The sequence below is a fragment of the Kogia breviceps genome, chromosome X (assembly GCF_026419965.1).
Source record: "Kogia breviceps isolate mKogBre1 chromosome X, mKogBre1 haplotype 1, whole genome shotgun sequence".
In the NCBI taxonomy this organism is placed as follows: domain Eukaryota; kingdom Metazoa; phylum Chordata; class Mammalia; order Artiodactyla; family Physeteridae; genus Kogia; species Kogia breviceps.
Window position 1 is genome coordinate 1,365,702 of NC_081330.1, and position 16,099 is coordinate 1,381,800.

Sequence of the window (16,099 nt, forward strand, 5' to 3'; positions counted from 1 at the left end):
CCCGTCTGGTGCTCAGAGGGCGCTGCCCCAGTGGCTCCTTGTCTGTCCTTCCTGCACACGGGCCAGGGCCCCCAAGGGGGAGCGGCAGGCCTCCTGTGGAGCCAGCTGTGACAGCTGCACGGTTGGGGGGGGGCTGCCATCGCTAGGGTGGCGCTGTACCCAGGGTCGGACGGACGCGCAGGGTTCGTCCCCGGCGCCGACCAGACAGGAGGTCCGCAGAGCGCGGGGTGAGGCGGCCGAGGCTCAGCACAGCCTCGGTGCCACATGGGGCAGAGGGGAGCACCTCGCTGCAGGCCCCGCACTCTGAAGGGATCGGGTGCCCCGCCTCGTTCCCCGCTCTTGGCAAGTCGCTCTGGTACCAAAAGCCATGTCCTCCCTCTCCACCCTGTGGACACGCCACGGCACCTCGCCCAAGCGGCCTCCCAGAGCGTGCTCCTGTCCCCGGTACCCCCTCCGCTGGAAGCACGGGGTCTCATGAGTGGGGGGTCCCGTCGGGTCTCCACCACACCGACTCTGACCTGACCTCATGGGGGTTGGCGGGCACGCGCCCTTCCAGCTGGAGCAGGAGAAGCAACGTCCAGGGGTGGGAGGATGCGGGCCAGCCGGTGGGGGGAGGGGGCCCAACCTGGGGGACTCCGGAAAGAAGGGGCCTGTGCAGATCTGCAGACACGTGGTACGCGGCTCTGTGGATGCTCACAGCGTGGAGGGAGGGGCGCCAGGCTCCTGCCGCCCCCCGCCCCGTCGCCCCTCTGCTCACTTGCACGGCCCTGCGGACGGCCAGGGCCGTGTGCTGCCGGTGTCTTCAGCACCGGCCCCAAAATGCTGCGCTCCAGCCCCGCACAGGGATGGGAACGCCGCCGGCTCTCACCGCGGGACTGGGACCCAGGGCCGGGGGGCCACCCGTAAGAGCCTCGGAACCCTCCGCATAGCAAGGCTCCTCCTTGCCTAGGCATGAGGGACCCGCAGGCAGGCGGCTGACACCAGCCCAGCTGGGCCCACGGCTGGGACCCCCGTACGCAGGCACGAGGGAAGGCGGCGAGAGGAGGGGCACACCGGCTGCCGGTCCCCCACAGCAGTCGGGACCAGCGCGCAGCTGTAGGACACTCCTGGGCTGCTGTCCCTCCTTCCGGAAGACGGGGCGACGGACCCTGAAGGCCAAGCTTCCCTGAGCCCCGCTGGGAGCCCAGGGTCCCTGGAACGCCCCCTTCACATAATTCTTGCGTTGGCTGGGCGAGTAGGCGACAGTTGGGCCGGCCTTCCTCAGAGCACCTGACCTAATCAGACGGTCACAGATGCCTGAAGTGAAAAGCGGATCCGGGTGCTGGAAGATATGCCTGGAGAACTCGGGGGTGCGACGGCGGATAGGGCCCAGGGTGCCCACTCTTGCCTGGCCTTCGAGCTGCCGTCACTGGGGCGAAGAGGTCAGGTGATGAGGAGCTGCTTCATCGGAGAGGACTTGCCCCCCGCCGTGGGGGCCCGGGTCAGAGGAGCCCAGAGGCGGTCAGCCACTTCCAGCTGCTCTCCTGCGGCACCTGGGCCCGCGGCCCGCCCTGTCCAGCCCCCTGCCGGCCCCCCGCCCCCGCCCCCAGTCCCAGGCCGTCCTCCTGCCACCTCACCCAGCACTTCCCACCGCGAGGATCTTGCGCGGAGGCTGCCCAGCACAGGGGCTCCGCGGGGCGCTGCCGCCCAGAGGCGGGGTGGGCCAAGCGGCGGCGCGCGGCCGGAGGGCGGGGTGGAGTCGCAGGCCAGCCAAGCCGCGCCCCCGCCCCCCACTGCGGGCTCTGCCCCCAGGCCCGGGCGGAACCCCGGGGAGGAGGGGTGGGTGGGGCTAGGCTGGGTCAGCTGAGTGACAGTCACGCGACTGCGACCAGCTCGGCTCCGGGTGGCTTCCTGGAGGAGAGGGGGGCACGAGCGGGCGTCTGCGAGTGTGGCAGGCCAGTGGTGTGGGACCCGCGAGGGGGTGGGGGAGGAGGGCTTGTCCTGGAGGCTCCCCAGGGCGGCGGGGTCGGTCCCGGGGCTGGTCTGGGTCCGGAGGGCAGAGCGGCACAGGGCTGGGTCCCCGAGGCCTGGGGGCCTGGGGGACCCAGCCCTGGGGTCCACTCGAGCCTGGGGTGACCTGGGGCACCAAGGGGCCCACTGAGGAGGCTGGGACCCTGGAAGATGGGGAGGCCTGAGGGGGAGCTGTGACTCCAAGTGCAGGTTTCCCCGGGACATGGAGAAGGAGAGGGAGACCCTGCAGGCCTGGAAGGAGCGTGTGGGGCACGAGCTGGACGTCGTGGTGGCTTTCTGGTTGGAGCACTCCCACGACCGGGAGCACGGGTGCGCCTCGCCCCGCTCGGGCCCTGGGCGGGGTCCCTGGCCCTGCTGAGTCCCCGCCGCAGCGCTGGCTAACGCTGCGCGTGGCCCACAGGGGCTTCTTCACGTGCCTCGGCCGCAACGGGCAGGTGTATGACGACCTCAAGTACGTCTGGCTGCAGGGGAGGCAGGTAGGACGGGGCGCCCGGGACTCGCCGTCATCCCGGCCCCGAGGGCTGGGCCGCTCCCCGCTTACGCCATGTTTCCCGCACTCCCGCACAGGTGTGGATGTACTGTCGCCTGTACCGCAAGCTTGAGCGCTTCCGCCGCCCTGAGCTTCTGAACGCGGCTAAAGCAGGTGCCCCCTCCGTGTCCCCGTCTCCCCAGAGGCCGCTCCAAGTCACTCTGTAGCACACGTGCTCCTAGGTGCCTAGTTCCTAGAGGGGGTCTAGAAGCAGCAAAGGGCCGGGCATGCTCCCAGGTAGGGAGGAAGGGGGAGGCGGTGGCATCCTCACCCAAATATTAGCAGGCCACCTTCCCGACCAGCAGGTGGCGAATTTTTGCTGCGTTATGCCCGAGTGGCACCTCCTGCGAAGAAGTGTGCCTTTGTGCTGACGAGGGACGGCCGCCCGGTCAAGGTGCAGCGGACCATCTTCAGCGAGTGTTTCTACACCATGGCCATGAATGAGCTGTGGAGGGTGACAGGGGACGCGCGGTACCAGGTGCATGGGAGGAAGGCTGCCCTGCGTGTTCTCCGTGCGCCTGCCCTGCGCGTGGCTGCCGGAGCATTCCCATTCAGCGTGCGAGCCCCTCCCCGGGTCCTGTGTGCAGGGCTGGGTCTGTCGTCACCGTCAGTCCTTACTCTGGGCCCCCACAGCCCAGGGCTGCTGGTAACACCCCCCCTTGTTGCACTGTACTGTCACTGTGCATCTACAGGTGAGGGAAAGTGCAGGGTTTATTGCAAGCCTCCAAGCAAGGAGAACGGGCAGGTCTTGCTCAAAAGACCCGAACTCCCTGATGGCTTCCGGGGAAGGGCTTTTATAAAGGCAAGGTGAGGGAGCGGGTGGCGGGCTACCTGACCAGCTCACGGACGTTCTTCTGACTGGTTGGTGGCGAGGTAACCAGGTGGTATTTCGGGAGGGAGTCAACATCATCAGCCTTCCGGTTCCAATGGTCTGGGGTCTACACGCCGGTGGTCAGCGCGCACTTACCTTCTTCCACCCCGTGGGGGTCTTAGTATCTGCAAAACAACTCAGGGATGTGACTCAGGATACGATCTATAGCCCTTGAGGGGCAACTAAAGGTCCGTGACTTTCTTTTACGGCTCAACTAAAGGTCCGTGACTTTCTTTTACGGCCAAACTATTATTATTTTGTGTTGCCTATCTGTTTTCCTTTGCTTCTGCACTTTCTCACTTCTATGATTATGTTTGCTCTTTGGAACTCGGGGAAGGCCTAGGAGGCTAATGCTGCTTTTCTACAGACAAGAGGCAAGGGACACAGGGGGTCTGCCCCCCCGGAAGGCTCTGCAGGGTCCCGCTCAGTTTCACGGGGATCAATCCGTGCCCTGCCCTGGCCGGGAGAGGGCCGCTCCCTCCTCCCTGGGCCCCCTCTTGCTTTCAAATGTGACCTCACCGTCTGGGAATGAATGGTCTACGCCCCCAGAGTGGGAGCCCTAGCCCCCAGCCCGGGGCCAGGCCCACAGCAGGCCTTGGTGAAGTGTCCTATGAGTGGCTGGGAGGACATGGTTCTCCCACCCCAGGGCTGGGGACCCAGCAGGTCAGCACCTGGGGGGCCAGACTCCATGGGATGCAGCCTCAGCCTGGGCCTCCCCTCATCCCTCCCCAGAGCGAAGCGGTGGAGATGATGGATCAGATCGTGCACTGGGTGCGGGAGGACCCCTCTGGGCTGGGCCGGCCCCAGCTCCTTGGGGCCCCGGCCTCGGAGTCCATGGCGGTGCCCATGCTGCTGCTTAGCCTGGTGGAGCAGCTCGGGGAGGCCGCCGAGGAGCTGGCGGGCAAATACGCGGAGCTGGGGGACTGGTGCGCTCGGAGGATCCTGCGGCACGTGCAGGTGGGGGCAGCGCGGGGGGCGGACGGCGGCTGCCGGGCGGGGCCCGGGGCGCCTCCTCCGCCCGCACCCACCCCGGAGCCGGGCCCCGACGGCTCCCTTTGCAGACCGGGAGATGGGGCAAGGTGTGGCCCGGAACCCTCGGGAAGGGGAGGGAAGGAGGGCCCCGGGGGAGCCGGGGTGGGTGCCAGGGTCCCAGGCACGTCACGGAGCAGGAAGCCTGGCCAGACTCGACTTCGTCCCAGGCCTCTGGACAGCCCAGTCCTCACAGGCTCAGCCTCCGTTCAGTGTCTTACCCTCCCCACATCAAGGGCTCAGGCCCAAAGCAAGGGTTGGCACAGGTCCAGACCCTTGGGAGTGAATCGGCCCCTCCTCCAAAGCCCCTCTGAGTGAGGCCACCCGAGCCTGCAGATCAGGAGGGAGGGAGGGTGGGAGGGAGCGTCTTTCTTGTTGGATGATGGGGCGGGGGTCAGGGGGTGCTGAGGGCCAAGCTACCTTCTACTCCTCCCTCGGCAGAGGGGTGGGCAGGTTGTGCTGGAGAATGTGTCAGAGGATGGCGAGGAGCTTTCTGGCTGCTTGGGGAGACACCAGAACCCAGGTGAGGGGCAGGGCGGGCCGGGGGGCGGCCCAGGAGGCGGGGGGCGCTCAGTCTTGGTTCTGCACTTCAGATGCGGGGAGAGCCCTCCTCCTTCCACCCTCAGCGCACAGAGGACCAGGCAGAGCAGGAGGGACGGGCTCCCCACGCTGGAGTGTCCGCGGCAGGGCTGGGGGCTCAAAGCAGGCCCCACAGTGGGGAAGAGAGTCGGGGAGCGAGCGGTCGGCACAGCGCTTGAGCCCCCCGCCTGGGGCAGGACACGCGGCCTGCCTTACCCCGAGCCCCCGCCAGGCCACGCGCTGGAAGCTGGCTGGTTCCTGCTCCGTCACACCAGCCGGAGAGGTGACCCCAAACTTCGAGCCCACGTTATCGACAAGTTCCTATTGTTGCCTTTCCGCTCTGGATGGGATCCTGACCATGGAGGCCTCTTCTACTTCCAGGATGCTGATGGCCTATGCCCGACCCAGGTGGGAATGTACCCAGGGCTACATGGTACTAGCCTGTTGAAGGCTTTCTGCCCCGGGAGGTGCAGAAATGGGTGCCGTCATCACCCATTTCAGAGAGGGGGCCCCGGGGCTTGGAGGAGTGAACCCGCCCAGCGCGACCCCAGTGGGAAGCTCGACTCCTGCGCCGGTGATCCTCACCCTCACGTGCACAGGGAGGCCGTGAGGGAGCGCAGACCCTGCCCACGCGGAGACCCACGGCCCTTCGTCTTGGAAAGGCTCTCTCAGTGACCCTAAGGCAGCAGCGGTGTCTTGCCTGACCGTGCCTTGATCCTGCTGAGCTCTGCAGAGGGTGGCTGAGTGTCCGAGGGGCTTTAGACAGACTGACGACACAGCCAGGGTTTCGATTCCAGGGCTCAAGGGGCACCCGCCCCAGCCCTGCCCTTTGGGAGGGGCTCCTTGGGCTGCATCTGGCTCAGGAAGCTAGTGGCCATCCGGTGGGCGGTTAAGGCCCCCGGAGACGTTCAGCCCACGGTTAAGCTCCAAGAGCTTGGGCCCCACGGAGTCTGAGCCAGGGCCCGAAAGATGGGGGTGACTGTCCCGCTGAGAGGGCCAGTGGAGCGGGCTCCAGGGCTCTCAGACGCCTGCCCCCGCTCTGCTCTCAGCTGGAGTGGGCCATGAAGCTGTGGTGGCCGCACAGCGAAGCCATGGTCGCCTTCCTCACGGGCTACAGTGAGAGCGGGGACCCCGCCTTGCTCAGCATCTTCTGCCAGGTGGCCGAGTACACTTTCCGCCAGGTGGGTGCCGCTTCCTGGTCCCCTTCCTGCCCTCGCCGGACGTGGTCCTTCAGTAGGTCTGAGAGTTCCTGCAAGTCCTGGCCCTGGTGCCCTCTGTTCAGTCGGGAGAATGGGCCCTGCCCCACTGGAGCTCACATTTTGGTGCTGGTGGGACCGACCATAAACAAGTAAAGCAGCAAACATAGGTAGTGATTAGAGCTCTGGGACATAAAGCAAGGTCAGGGGACTGGGGGGCTACTGGGAAGGAAAAAAGCTGGGGCTTCAGGACGGGAGGCCATAGGGCACTAGGCGAAGGCAGGGAGACCGGGCTGCGGCTGTCACCCTGGCTAGTGAGTGCGGGCCTGGCCCGGGGAGGGGGCTGCAGCGGCTCGGGGGTCAGAGTGTGGCCGAGCGGGAGAGGTGTGGGCTGGCCATGTGAGGCAAGGTAAGCTTCGAGTACAGAAGGAAAGGAGAAGAGGGAATAGGCAGGCCCAGCAAAGGAGACGAGGATCAGCTGCGAGGTAGGAAGGAAACCAGGCCCCCCCCGCCCCCCGCAGAGGCCCGAGTGCTGGGAGCTGAGTGATGAGCCGTGCCAGCTGCTGCCGAGGGGCACCTCGGGTGCTGAGCCGGACGGGGAATGAATGAAGATTCCCGATGTGTTTCTAGAGCCACGACTCACTCCATTAAAAAACCCCAGTACAGTACGGGCGGCATGACAACAGGGGTGTCTTATTCTGAGGTCTGTGGGCTTTGAAAGCTGAGAGGAAATTCCATCTTTATTTGCACTAACCTCTAAGTGAAATCCAGCACTCACGTCCATCATGAACGAAAGCAGTGAACCACAGTATCAGCAGCGTCCGACTTTGTCACCAGTAGAAATTCCAAATGTGTTCGTGTTACGTTGTGGCTGGAGAGGCATCTCCAAGTACTGTACGTGCTAGTCACTGCTTCCAAACACGGGAGCCACAAGACCAGAGGCGATATATGTTAATATTGAATGCATTCATAGAGAACATGTGTTCGAGGTGATCGGTCTTAACTGCATAAAGTGAAATTTAAGGAATAAATTTTCAAGAAAGAGAGATTGCATTGAACAATCACAAAAGTTATAAACAACAGGTAATTCACTATGCACTAATCGTCATAACAATACAGAAAGCAAAAATTCAGACATCCATGGAAAGGCTGGACAGGAAAACAGTCAAATCCTTTGTTATCTTCCCGTGTCATATCCAGTAGTCGAATAATAAGGACATGAGTAAAGTCACTGGAAAGATAGAATGAACAGATACAGAACTAGTTTTACCCCCTATGAAGAATACACCTACTCATAGGTCCCCATTTAAAAAGACATTTTTGAGGGCTTCCCTGGTGGCACAGTGGTTGAGAGCCCACCTGCCGATGCAGGGGACGCGGCTTCGTGCCACGGAGCGGCTGGGCCCGTGAGCCGTGGCCGCTGAGCCTGCGCGTCCGGAGCCTCTGCTCCGCAACGGGAGAGGCCACAGCAGTGAGGCTCCGCGTACCGCAAAAAAAAAAAAAAAAAAGACGTTTTTGATAGTGGACTTCAATGTCACTGATTTCTTCTATGGTCCTTCTGAGAAGGGGTTCCACTCAGGTCTCTATCTGGGGAGGAAGGGCCTAGGCCAGGGCTCTGAGGTCTATCCTGGAGCATCTGGAAGGAACTGGGCAGGAGAGAAGCGAGGAATTTGGAAAGGGTCAACAGAGCTGCTGGGCAGGGGCAGGCTTCAGGTGGCTCGGAGGGAGGGGGAGATGTGTTTAGGACCTGTGGTGAGCAAGGCAGAAGTCAGACCTCTGTGCGGGATATCTACAATGGGTATCTACAATCTCACCCACTGGAAGACAGTCCTCTGAAGCGGGGAACAGGAGCTCCAAAGGAATAACTTGTTACAAAGTTACATGGTAGGTCAGCACTTCCTCAGGGTTCTCTTTCTTTTTTTATAGTTATTTAAAAAAATTTTATTTATTTACTTATTTACTTTTGGCTGCGCTGGGTCTTCGTTGCTGCGCGCGGGCTTCTCACTGCGGTCGGTCGGTGGCTTCTCGTTGCGGAGCACGGGCTCTAGGCGCGCGGGCTGCAGTATTTGTGGCGCACGGGCTGTAGAGCGCAAGCTCAGTAGTCCCAAGCAGGGTTTTTGTTTTTGTTTTTAATTCCATCTTGCAAGGTTTCACCTCACAGCCTGCGGCCCCTTCCCCAAGTGGGGTAACTAGCTGCAGACTCACAACTCCACCCCCCCCCGAAGAAAAAGTAAAAGGAAAAAAAGCCCCTTGCTTTCATATTTGTCCAGGAGGCGGGACCTCATTTAAGAGCACTGATTCTAGAGCCGGGGGTCAGCCCGGGCTCTGACCCCGAGGTAGCGGTTTAGTGGGACCGGTGAACGCCCCTTTCCCAGGCCTGTGGCATCTGGGCGGTTCCTGCAGGCGCTGCCTGTCACTGCCTCATTGTTATTGCAGTTTCGCGATCCCGAGTACGGGGAATGGTTTGGCTACCTGAACCGAGAGGGGAAGGTCGCCCTCACCATCAAGGGGGGTCCTTTCAAAGGTGAGTGGGGGAAAGGGCGGGGCCCAGGGGCTCGGGGCACTCGGCTGCCCACGGCCCTCCCAACCCACCGTCCCGCCTCTCCCCGCAGGCTGCTTCCACGTGCCGCGGTGCCTCGCCATGTGCGAGGAGATGCTGAGTGACCTGCTGAGCCGCCTCGCCCCGGCCCCGGCCCTCAGCGCCCGGTCTCCGCCCGCCGACCCCGCCCGCTGAGGCGCAGAATAAAGCCAAACCTGCTCCACTGCCCGTGTGTGTGAGCGTCTGTGGGGTGTCGGGTGGGGGACCAACCGCCGCCTTTGGCTGGAGGGCACCTGCTCGCCCAGCCAGTGACCCGCCCCGCGCGCTGGACCCTCCCACCCTGCCAACAGGCCCGCCCCGCGCCAGGGCCCGCCCGGCCATTGGCCCGGCCCGCCCCGCGGAGAGGCCCCACCCCGCCCTTGGCCCTCCCTGCGCATGGCCGAGCGGCCGGGAGGGCGGGCCCGGCGGGCGGGCTCGGCGGCGCGCACTTCCGGCCGGTGGCCGGGCCCGGCGCGCGCCGCCTCTTCCGCCGCCGTCCCCGCGATCCCGGACCCAGCTCCAGCTCCAGCTCCAGCCCCAGCCCCAGCCCCAGCCCCAGCCCCAGCCCTGGCCTGGCAGCCCCGGCGTCGCTTCGGAGCGCGGTGGCAGCTGACTGCGCGTTCACGACCCGCTGGGAGCCGCGAGCCCCGCCGCCGTTATGAACATCCGCAATGCGAGGGTGAGGGGCCGGGGCCGGAGGCTGTCCGCGCCGCGTGGGAGCGGGGCCCGGTGGCCGCGTGCGCATGCTCCCGAGGGGCCCGGCCGAGCACCGGGCCAGCTGCCCTGCGCGCCCTCGGCCGCCCGGCGCGGAAAAGTGAAGGCCACCGTCCCCGTGGGGCTGGATCTCCCCGAAGAGGAGGCCGGGGGAGCCAGGGGCGCAGGGCCGGGGCTGCGAACCCCTTCTTTCCGGATGTCGGGGTTCCGTTGGATGGTGTCGGGGAGCTTCCTGGCGCTCAACATTCATTCCTGGAACAGTCAGTTTTTGCGCAGCGGCTGTGGGCCAGGCCTGTGCAGACAGATAGTCCCAGCGCCCGCCCAGCCCTGTGGGGGGGCGGGGGTCGCTGAGTAGACAGAGCAGGGTTCTAACACGATCGAGGCCTACTGAGTCACCGCAGCCCCCGGCCTGACTGCATTCCACTGCCCTCCTCCCCCGCAGCCAGAGGACCTGATGAACATGCAGCACTGCAACCTCCTGTGCCTACCCGAGAACTACCAGATGAAATATTATTTCTACCATGGCCTTTCCTGGCCCCAGGTGGGCAGCTGTTGAATTTGGGGATGGGGGAAACCAGGCCAAGGAAATTCCACCCTGGGTCGGCTTGGGACGAGCCGGCGAGGTCGTGAAGAGTCCGGGGGGGGCGCGTGGGTTAATGAGGCCCTGAGTGTTTCCGGCTGGGGTGCTGGGAGATGGCTAGGAGGCGCCTTGAAGAGGGGCGAAGAACAGGGCCAAGGTAGGGGCAGTATTCCCACCTGTGTCTGTCCACTTCTGGGTTAAGGACAGGGGGCACGGTGTGATGTGGGAAAACCCAGCCACTTGGCCTGGAGGTCGGGAGCTGTCACTGAACTCGCTGCCCGATCGGCTTCTGTCTGTCACGCACAGAGCGACGGGCAGGCGCTGGGGCCAGGTGTCCGATAAGGGCGCCTCCAGCTCTGACGGGAACTTGTCTTCTCTTCTGCCTTCTCTTTCCTCCCTGTCACCCAGCTCTCTTACATCGCTGAGGATGAGAATGGGAAGATTGTGGGGTATGTCCTGGCCAAAATGTGAGTCACCAAGGACGGAGGGACACACCTGGGGCCTGACCTGGGGCTGGTGGCCGGGGGGGGGGGGGGGGACGGACCCTGACACTGCACGCGTCTGACGGATGCTGCCTGGGTTGGGTTAGGTTGTTTTGTTTTGTTAATTAATAGACTGTTCCTTTAGTTCAGTTTCCTCTCACGTTAACGCCTTGTGGCACATCTGTTGCAATGGGTGGACCGATACTACTACATTATTACAGAAACCCGTAGTTTACACTGTTCCACTCTTTGAGTTCTACCTTCCACGGACAAAGGTATAATAGCGATGGTGTCCAATACTACAGTATCGCACAGAGTAGTTTCACTGCCGTCCCTCCCTCCCCTCTCCCTGGGAACCACTGATCTCTTTACTGTCTCCATGGTTTCACCTTCTCCAGGTCATATGATTAGAACCATACAGTGTGTAGCCATCTCAGACCACCTCTCACTCAGTCATATGCATTGAAGTCTCCCCCCAGGTCTTTTCACGGCTTGAGAGCTCCTTTCTTTTTAGCACTGAACAGTATCCCATTGACACTGCACGTGTCTTTTGGCTGCTGCCTGGGGTTTGGAGAGTCCTGGCTCTCCCCCGTCCCGGGACTGGACGTACTTTGGGGTTCACGCCGAGCCCCTCTGCTTTCTTCTTGCTCTAGGGAAGAGGACCCGGACGACGTGCCCCACGGACATATCACCTCGCTGGTGCGTAGGGCCCACCCAGGCTCTGGTGGGGGTGGGGGTGGGGGTGGGGGTGGGGGCGGAAGTTAGTTGGAGCCGCCCTGAGGTCCCGCCTTTCTCCCACCAGGCTGTGAAGCGTTCCCACCGGCGCCTTGGCCTGGCTCAGAAGCTGATGGACCAGGCCTCCCGAGCCATGATCGAGAACTTCAACGCCAAATACGTCTCCCTGCATGTCAGGAAGAGGTGGAAGCCAGGGCCAAGGGAAGGGGAGGGGGGTGTGGGGGGGGATACTGTCTGTTTTGTTTGAATTTTTGAATTTTATTTTATTTTTATACAGCAGGTTCTTATCAGTTCTCTATTTTATACATACTCGTGTATATATGTCAGTCCCCATCTCCCAATCCATCCCAGCACCACCAGCGGGGATACTGCCTCGATGTGGAGCCTGGGCTGCCTTGGCTTTTGGAGAAGACCGGGAAGTGGCATTAGTGGGGAGGGGGGGAGGGGCAGGGCCTGGGCCTGCTGTCCCTGCCTGGCCTACTCTGCACCGCTCAGCAGTGCCTTATTCCCCTGCAGTAACCGGGCCGCCCTGCACCTCTATTCCAACACCCTCAACTTTCAGTAAGTACATCTAGACTTTCCTCATGGAGTGGGATGGTCCCCAGGTCTGGCTTATCCAGGTGCGCTAGATGGGCTGAACTACCTCCTAGGCAGGGGCGCGAGGGCGGCTAGGGTTAGCTGAGACGGGGAGCGGGCCGCGGACGGCACTCTTGGGGGCAAGAGCACCTGCCTGCCGCAGTCTGCTTGAGGCGTGTCGTGCTTCCGGAGGACGCTTGCTCGATGCTGGTGGCAGCTATGCTGGAAGGGCAGCACGGTGAGGAGGTTCAGAAGCAGAGACAAGGGTCCAGGACAGGAACACAAGCCGAGGAGCAGGACGGAGAGTGACCAGGCACCCAGAAGCATCTAAGCGGGGCCAGAAGAAAGGATAAACCTGAACGAGTCCGCGCAGGAAGGGCCGGTGGCAAGAGCAGCGGAGGCGGGTCTAGAGCGCTGGCTGCCCTAGTGGGTGGGGGTGGGGCCCACTCAGGGACGTGGCGGTCGATGTGCGCCCAGCACAGGACAGAGGGAGCCGGGCAGGGAACTGCTCTGCCCGGGACGTTGTGGTGAAAGCCGCTGGAAAGCGAGGCGGAGGTGGGCTGTCCACGGAGGGCCCGCTGAGACGGCGTCGGCTCCAGCTTGGTGGGGGGATGAGGGACTGTGGGAAGGGAAGTGGCCTCCGGGCTGCGTATCTGAGGCAGGATCTTTGGCCTGCATGCAAATGCCTCTGGTGGTTGACAGTTCTAGGGTCTTAAGGCTGGCAGGGCCCTCCTGGGCCATCCAGACCGGCTCCCTTTTCAGTGGCGGGGTGCCCCAGGTCTGCACACACACCTCCCAGCGCAGGCTTGGCCCCTGAGCTGCTCGGGCTAGGGGCCACGCTGCCTGGTAGCGACCACCAAGAACAGAGGCCGCAGCACCCCATCCCCGGTTCCAACTGTTAGGCATACGAGCCAGCCACGCCTGCCCGGGTGGTGACAGGGAGCAGGGAGGGGAGGGGACTGCCAAATTCAGGGCTTCAGTTCCCAGGAAACCGCAGACACAGATCCTTGGTGGCCAGGATAGGGACGAGGGGCAGTGGCAGGAGGCCAGGGGTGGGTGCGGGGAATAAAGGAGCTCGGTGCCACTTACTGTTGGAGAAAGCAGAGGGAAGGCCATGTTGGGAATGTCGCCCAGAGGGTCCTGGGGGTGGCAGTGACACCCTGCCCCACTAGCAGATGATGCCAGCAGGCTGAGGAGAATTGCCCCCGATTTGGGTTGCCCTCCTTCTCTCCACCTGCTGCCCCCAGGATCAGCGAAGTGGAGCCCAAGTACTATGCAGACGGGGAAGACGCGTACGCGATGAAGCGGGATCTCACCCAGATGGCCGACGAGGTAAGAGTCCCGCAGCGCCCAGGCAAGGCGAGCAGGGGCGGCCTGGGGCGGTTGGAGGCTGCGTGGCCGGCAGTCCTGGCCCTCTTCACCTCAGCTTCCGTAGCTGCAGGCGGGGAGCCGGACCTTGGCAGGGCTTTAACGAAGGCCATCGGCCCAAGATTCCATTCTCCGAGGAAGAAGCCCATCCTGCCCAGAGGCTGCTGTGAGAGGAGAGGGAGGAGGCCCCTGGACGTGCTGAGAGACAGACGCGGGGCCTGGGGACGGCTGTGGCTGGCTCCAAGGCTCAGGGGCCGGACAAAACCGGGCTGAAGAGAAAGTCAGGGTCCTGCCCAAGGCTCCTCGGGGGCCAGGGCCGTTCAGAGGGCTCCACAGCAGCCTCGTGAGGGAGCCGTGAGCACCTCCACTTTGCAGGAGAGGAAACAGGCCCAGAGGAGACAGTGCCAGGGCTCCCCCCCGGGAGTCGGACTCAGTCCTGTTTCCTCAGCCCTGGCTCTGCTGCCTCTCATCCTGCTCCCCGCCGCCAGCAAGGGACAAGGCACGGGCTGCGGGAGAGGGCCTTCGTGGTCTAGAGACTTAGGTGCTGTCTCCTTACTCCCGTTTCTCCCCGGGCTCCTGGTGGCAGCTGAGGCGGCACCTGGAGCTGAAGGAGAAGGCCAGGCACGTGGTGCTGGGCTCCATCGAGAACAAGGTGGAGGGCAAGGGCAACTCGCTTCCGAGCTCGGGAGAGGCCTGTCGTGAGGAGAAGGGCCTGGCTGCGGAGGATAGCGGTGGAGACAGCAAAGACCTCAGTGAGGTCAGCGAGACCACAGAGAGCACCGATGTCAAGGACAGCTCAGAGGCCTCTGACTCAGCCTCCTAGAGCCTGCACACGCTCCTCTCCCTGCCCTGGCCTGCCCATCCCATCCTCACCCCGAGAGGTTTCACAATAAACTTCACCCAGTGGCCTTGGGGAGTTTACCTGTGCGGGCGTGCACATTTGTGGGGGTGTGTGTATGCCCCTCTCTGGCTCTTCTGCATCCCAGTGGATGTGGACCTCACATCCTTTTGGCACAGTGCTTCCTGCCAAGCCCAAGTAGAAGGGAAGAGCTTTGTCGGGGCTTTGGAGCTGTCTGATAGCTTGGAGCCGTCTTTGGGTCCCGGGGGAAGGAAACCCTGGAGTTCCGGGAGCCTTCCGAGCCCTGCTCTGCTGCCGCCTCGCCAGGCTCCAGATGCCTAAGTCAGCTGCTCGCTGAGCTTCTCTACCAAGGTCCAAGCTCGGTAATGGCCCAACCGGCTACCCAGTTGCTCGAGCCCTGGCAACTGTCCTTGATTCCTCCCTCCGCCGCAAACTAAAAGGTCAGCGAGTCCTGTCTGTTCCATCACCGTGATACCCCTTGCATCTACTTCCTAACCCAAGCCTTCATTTGAAAATAATCAGTGGGCTTGCTTTCTAGCATGGTTTTACATTTACAGAAGTAAGAAGATAGTACAGAGTTCCCCTGGACCCGTCCCCCTCAGTTTCCCCTATTAATATTTTGCATCAAATGTTACATTTCTTTGAGCCAAGATTGATACGTTATTGTTAACTACAGTCCACAGTTACATTTCCCTCTGCGTTATACACTCCGTGAGTTTTGACGAATGCATAATGTCATTTCATGCAGCCTATAAGCCCTCTGTTTTTCAGAGCTTCAATTCTAACCCTAACATTGGCTCCTGTGCCTTTCATCCCTGCCATTCCCTCTGGCTGCAGCGCCATGTTTGCTGCTTCTCATCCCTGGGCGGGCCGCCTGGGCCGCCCACCTCCCAGCGGAGCTCAGCACTCTAGCTGTCACTGTACCTTGTGCGCCTGCTTCCCCAGACAGCACACTGCTCCTCTGCTACGCAGAATGATTCGCTACGGGGCTCGATTCGCTCTGGCTGGCGCCTGCCACGTGACCAACTAGCAGCCCGGTACGCTAGTGAGCGGGCCGGGAACAGGAAGATGCGCCTGCGCGCGCCCGCTAACCCGCGGGCTGGCGGGGGGGAGGGAGGCTGTGTTCTGATTGGCTCAAATCGCGGGCTTGCTGTCGGAGGCGGAGCCTTGCCCCGCCCTCCGCGCCTGGCTGCAGTCCCTTTCGGTTCGCCAGCCGCGCCGGGCTTCGTTCCCAGGCTCTGATTGGTCCGGCGGCGGCGAGGCTGGGCTCCGCGCGGCGGGCGGGGCGGGCGAGAGGGAGAGCATGCGCGCTACCTCGGCCGCGCCCCAGCGCTGGCGGGGCTCTCACGGTGCCCTGCGGCACACTCCTTGCTTCCTCGTCGGGCCCCCCTTCTGCTCTCCGCGTCCAGCGTCCCAGGGGGGGGCCCGTTGACGCTCGGCCGTCCCCAGGCGGTTGGGTTTCCTGGGCGGAGGTGGGAGCTGTGGCGAGGGCTGAGGGCGGAGAGGGGAAGCCGCAGGCCCGACTGACCCTTGGGGCCCAGCACTTCCTCCTTCTCTGTAGGACCCGCCTCTGGGAGGGGCCGCTTCAGTAGCTAGGTGCCGAACAGAGGCTGGAAGGCTGAGGCTGGGAAAAGCAGGAGCTCCTGATCCCTAGCCGTGTGCCTGGGGGTGGGCTCTGGGGACGTCTCCCCAGGGGATGAACCTATACACAGAGGTGCACAACCTGGACCCCCATTGTGAAACTTCTCCTGGAAAGCTCATTTGTGGGAAAATGGGAGGGGCCTCACTGTCCAATTCATGCTCTCATCTGACGTGGACATCTGTTAACAACCTCCCCACTGACCTCATCTCCTTCTGGTCCATCCTTCACCCAGCAGACCTGCCCACGTCAGCCCTACGGTCACCCCTCAGGACCAAGTGTTCACTCCACTTGTCAACAGGCTTAGCAAGGTCCCGCAGATCTGGTCCTGCCCTTCTGCACCATTTAGATTCT

At 63.0% G+C, this 16,099-nt stretch overlaps 2 protein-coding genes across 5 annotated transcripts; both read left to right on the plus strand.

The window, feature by feature from the left end:
• The first annotated feature begins 1,720 nt into the window (after positions 1-1,720).
• On the plus strand, positions 1,721-8,981 carry RENBP (renin binding protein). 2 transcript variants are annotated; one of them, XM_059051474.2, is made up of 11 exons: positions 1,721-1,934; positions 2,200-2,319; positions 2,411-2,486; positions 2,578-2,653; positions 2,845-3,017; positions 4,143-4,367; positions 4,881-4,962; positions 5,251-5,426; positions 6,068-6,199; positions 8,651-8,738; positions 8,827-8,981. In XM_059051474.2, the coding sequence occupies exons 2-11, from the start codon at positions 2,213-2,215 to the stop codon at positions 8,946-8,948; spliced, it is 1,257 nt and encodes a 418-aa protein (XP_058907457.2). In that variant the 5' UTR covers positions 1,721-1,934; positions 2,200-2,212; the 3' UTR covers positions 8,949-8,981. The 2 variants fall into 2 exon arrangements, 1 of the variants encoding a protein (XP_058907457.2); XR_010838588.1 differs by lacking the exon at positions 1,721-1,934 and having other exon boundaries at positions 2,123-2,319; positions 5,066-5,426.
• A 239-nt stretch (positions 8,982-9,220) lies between these two features.
• NAA10 (N-alpha-acetyltransferase 10, NatA catalytic subunit) lies at positions 9,221-14,168 on the plus strand. 3 transcript variants are annotated; one of them, XM_059050661.2, is made up of 8 exons: positions 9,221-9,471; positions 9,949-10,047; positions 10,495-10,553; positions 11,222-11,267; positions 11,371-11,486; positions 11,820-11,864; positions 13,127-13,211; positions 13,834-14,168. In XM_059050661.2, exons 1-8 carry the CDS (start codon positions 9,451-9,453, stop codon positions 14,068-14,070), a joined length of 708 nt encoding a protein of 235 aa, XP_058906644.1. In that variant the 5' UTR covers positions 9,221-9,450; the 3' UTR covers positions 14,071-14,168. The 3 variants fall into 3 exon arrangements, with proteins under 3 accessions (XP_058906644.1, XP_066879224.1, XP_066879223.1); XM_067023123.1 differs by having other exon boundaries at positions 9,236-9,471; positions 11,584-11,864; XM_067023122.1 differs by having other exon boundaries at positions 9,242-9,471; positions 10,495-10,535.
• Positions 14,169-16,099: the final 1,931 nt, after the last annotated feature.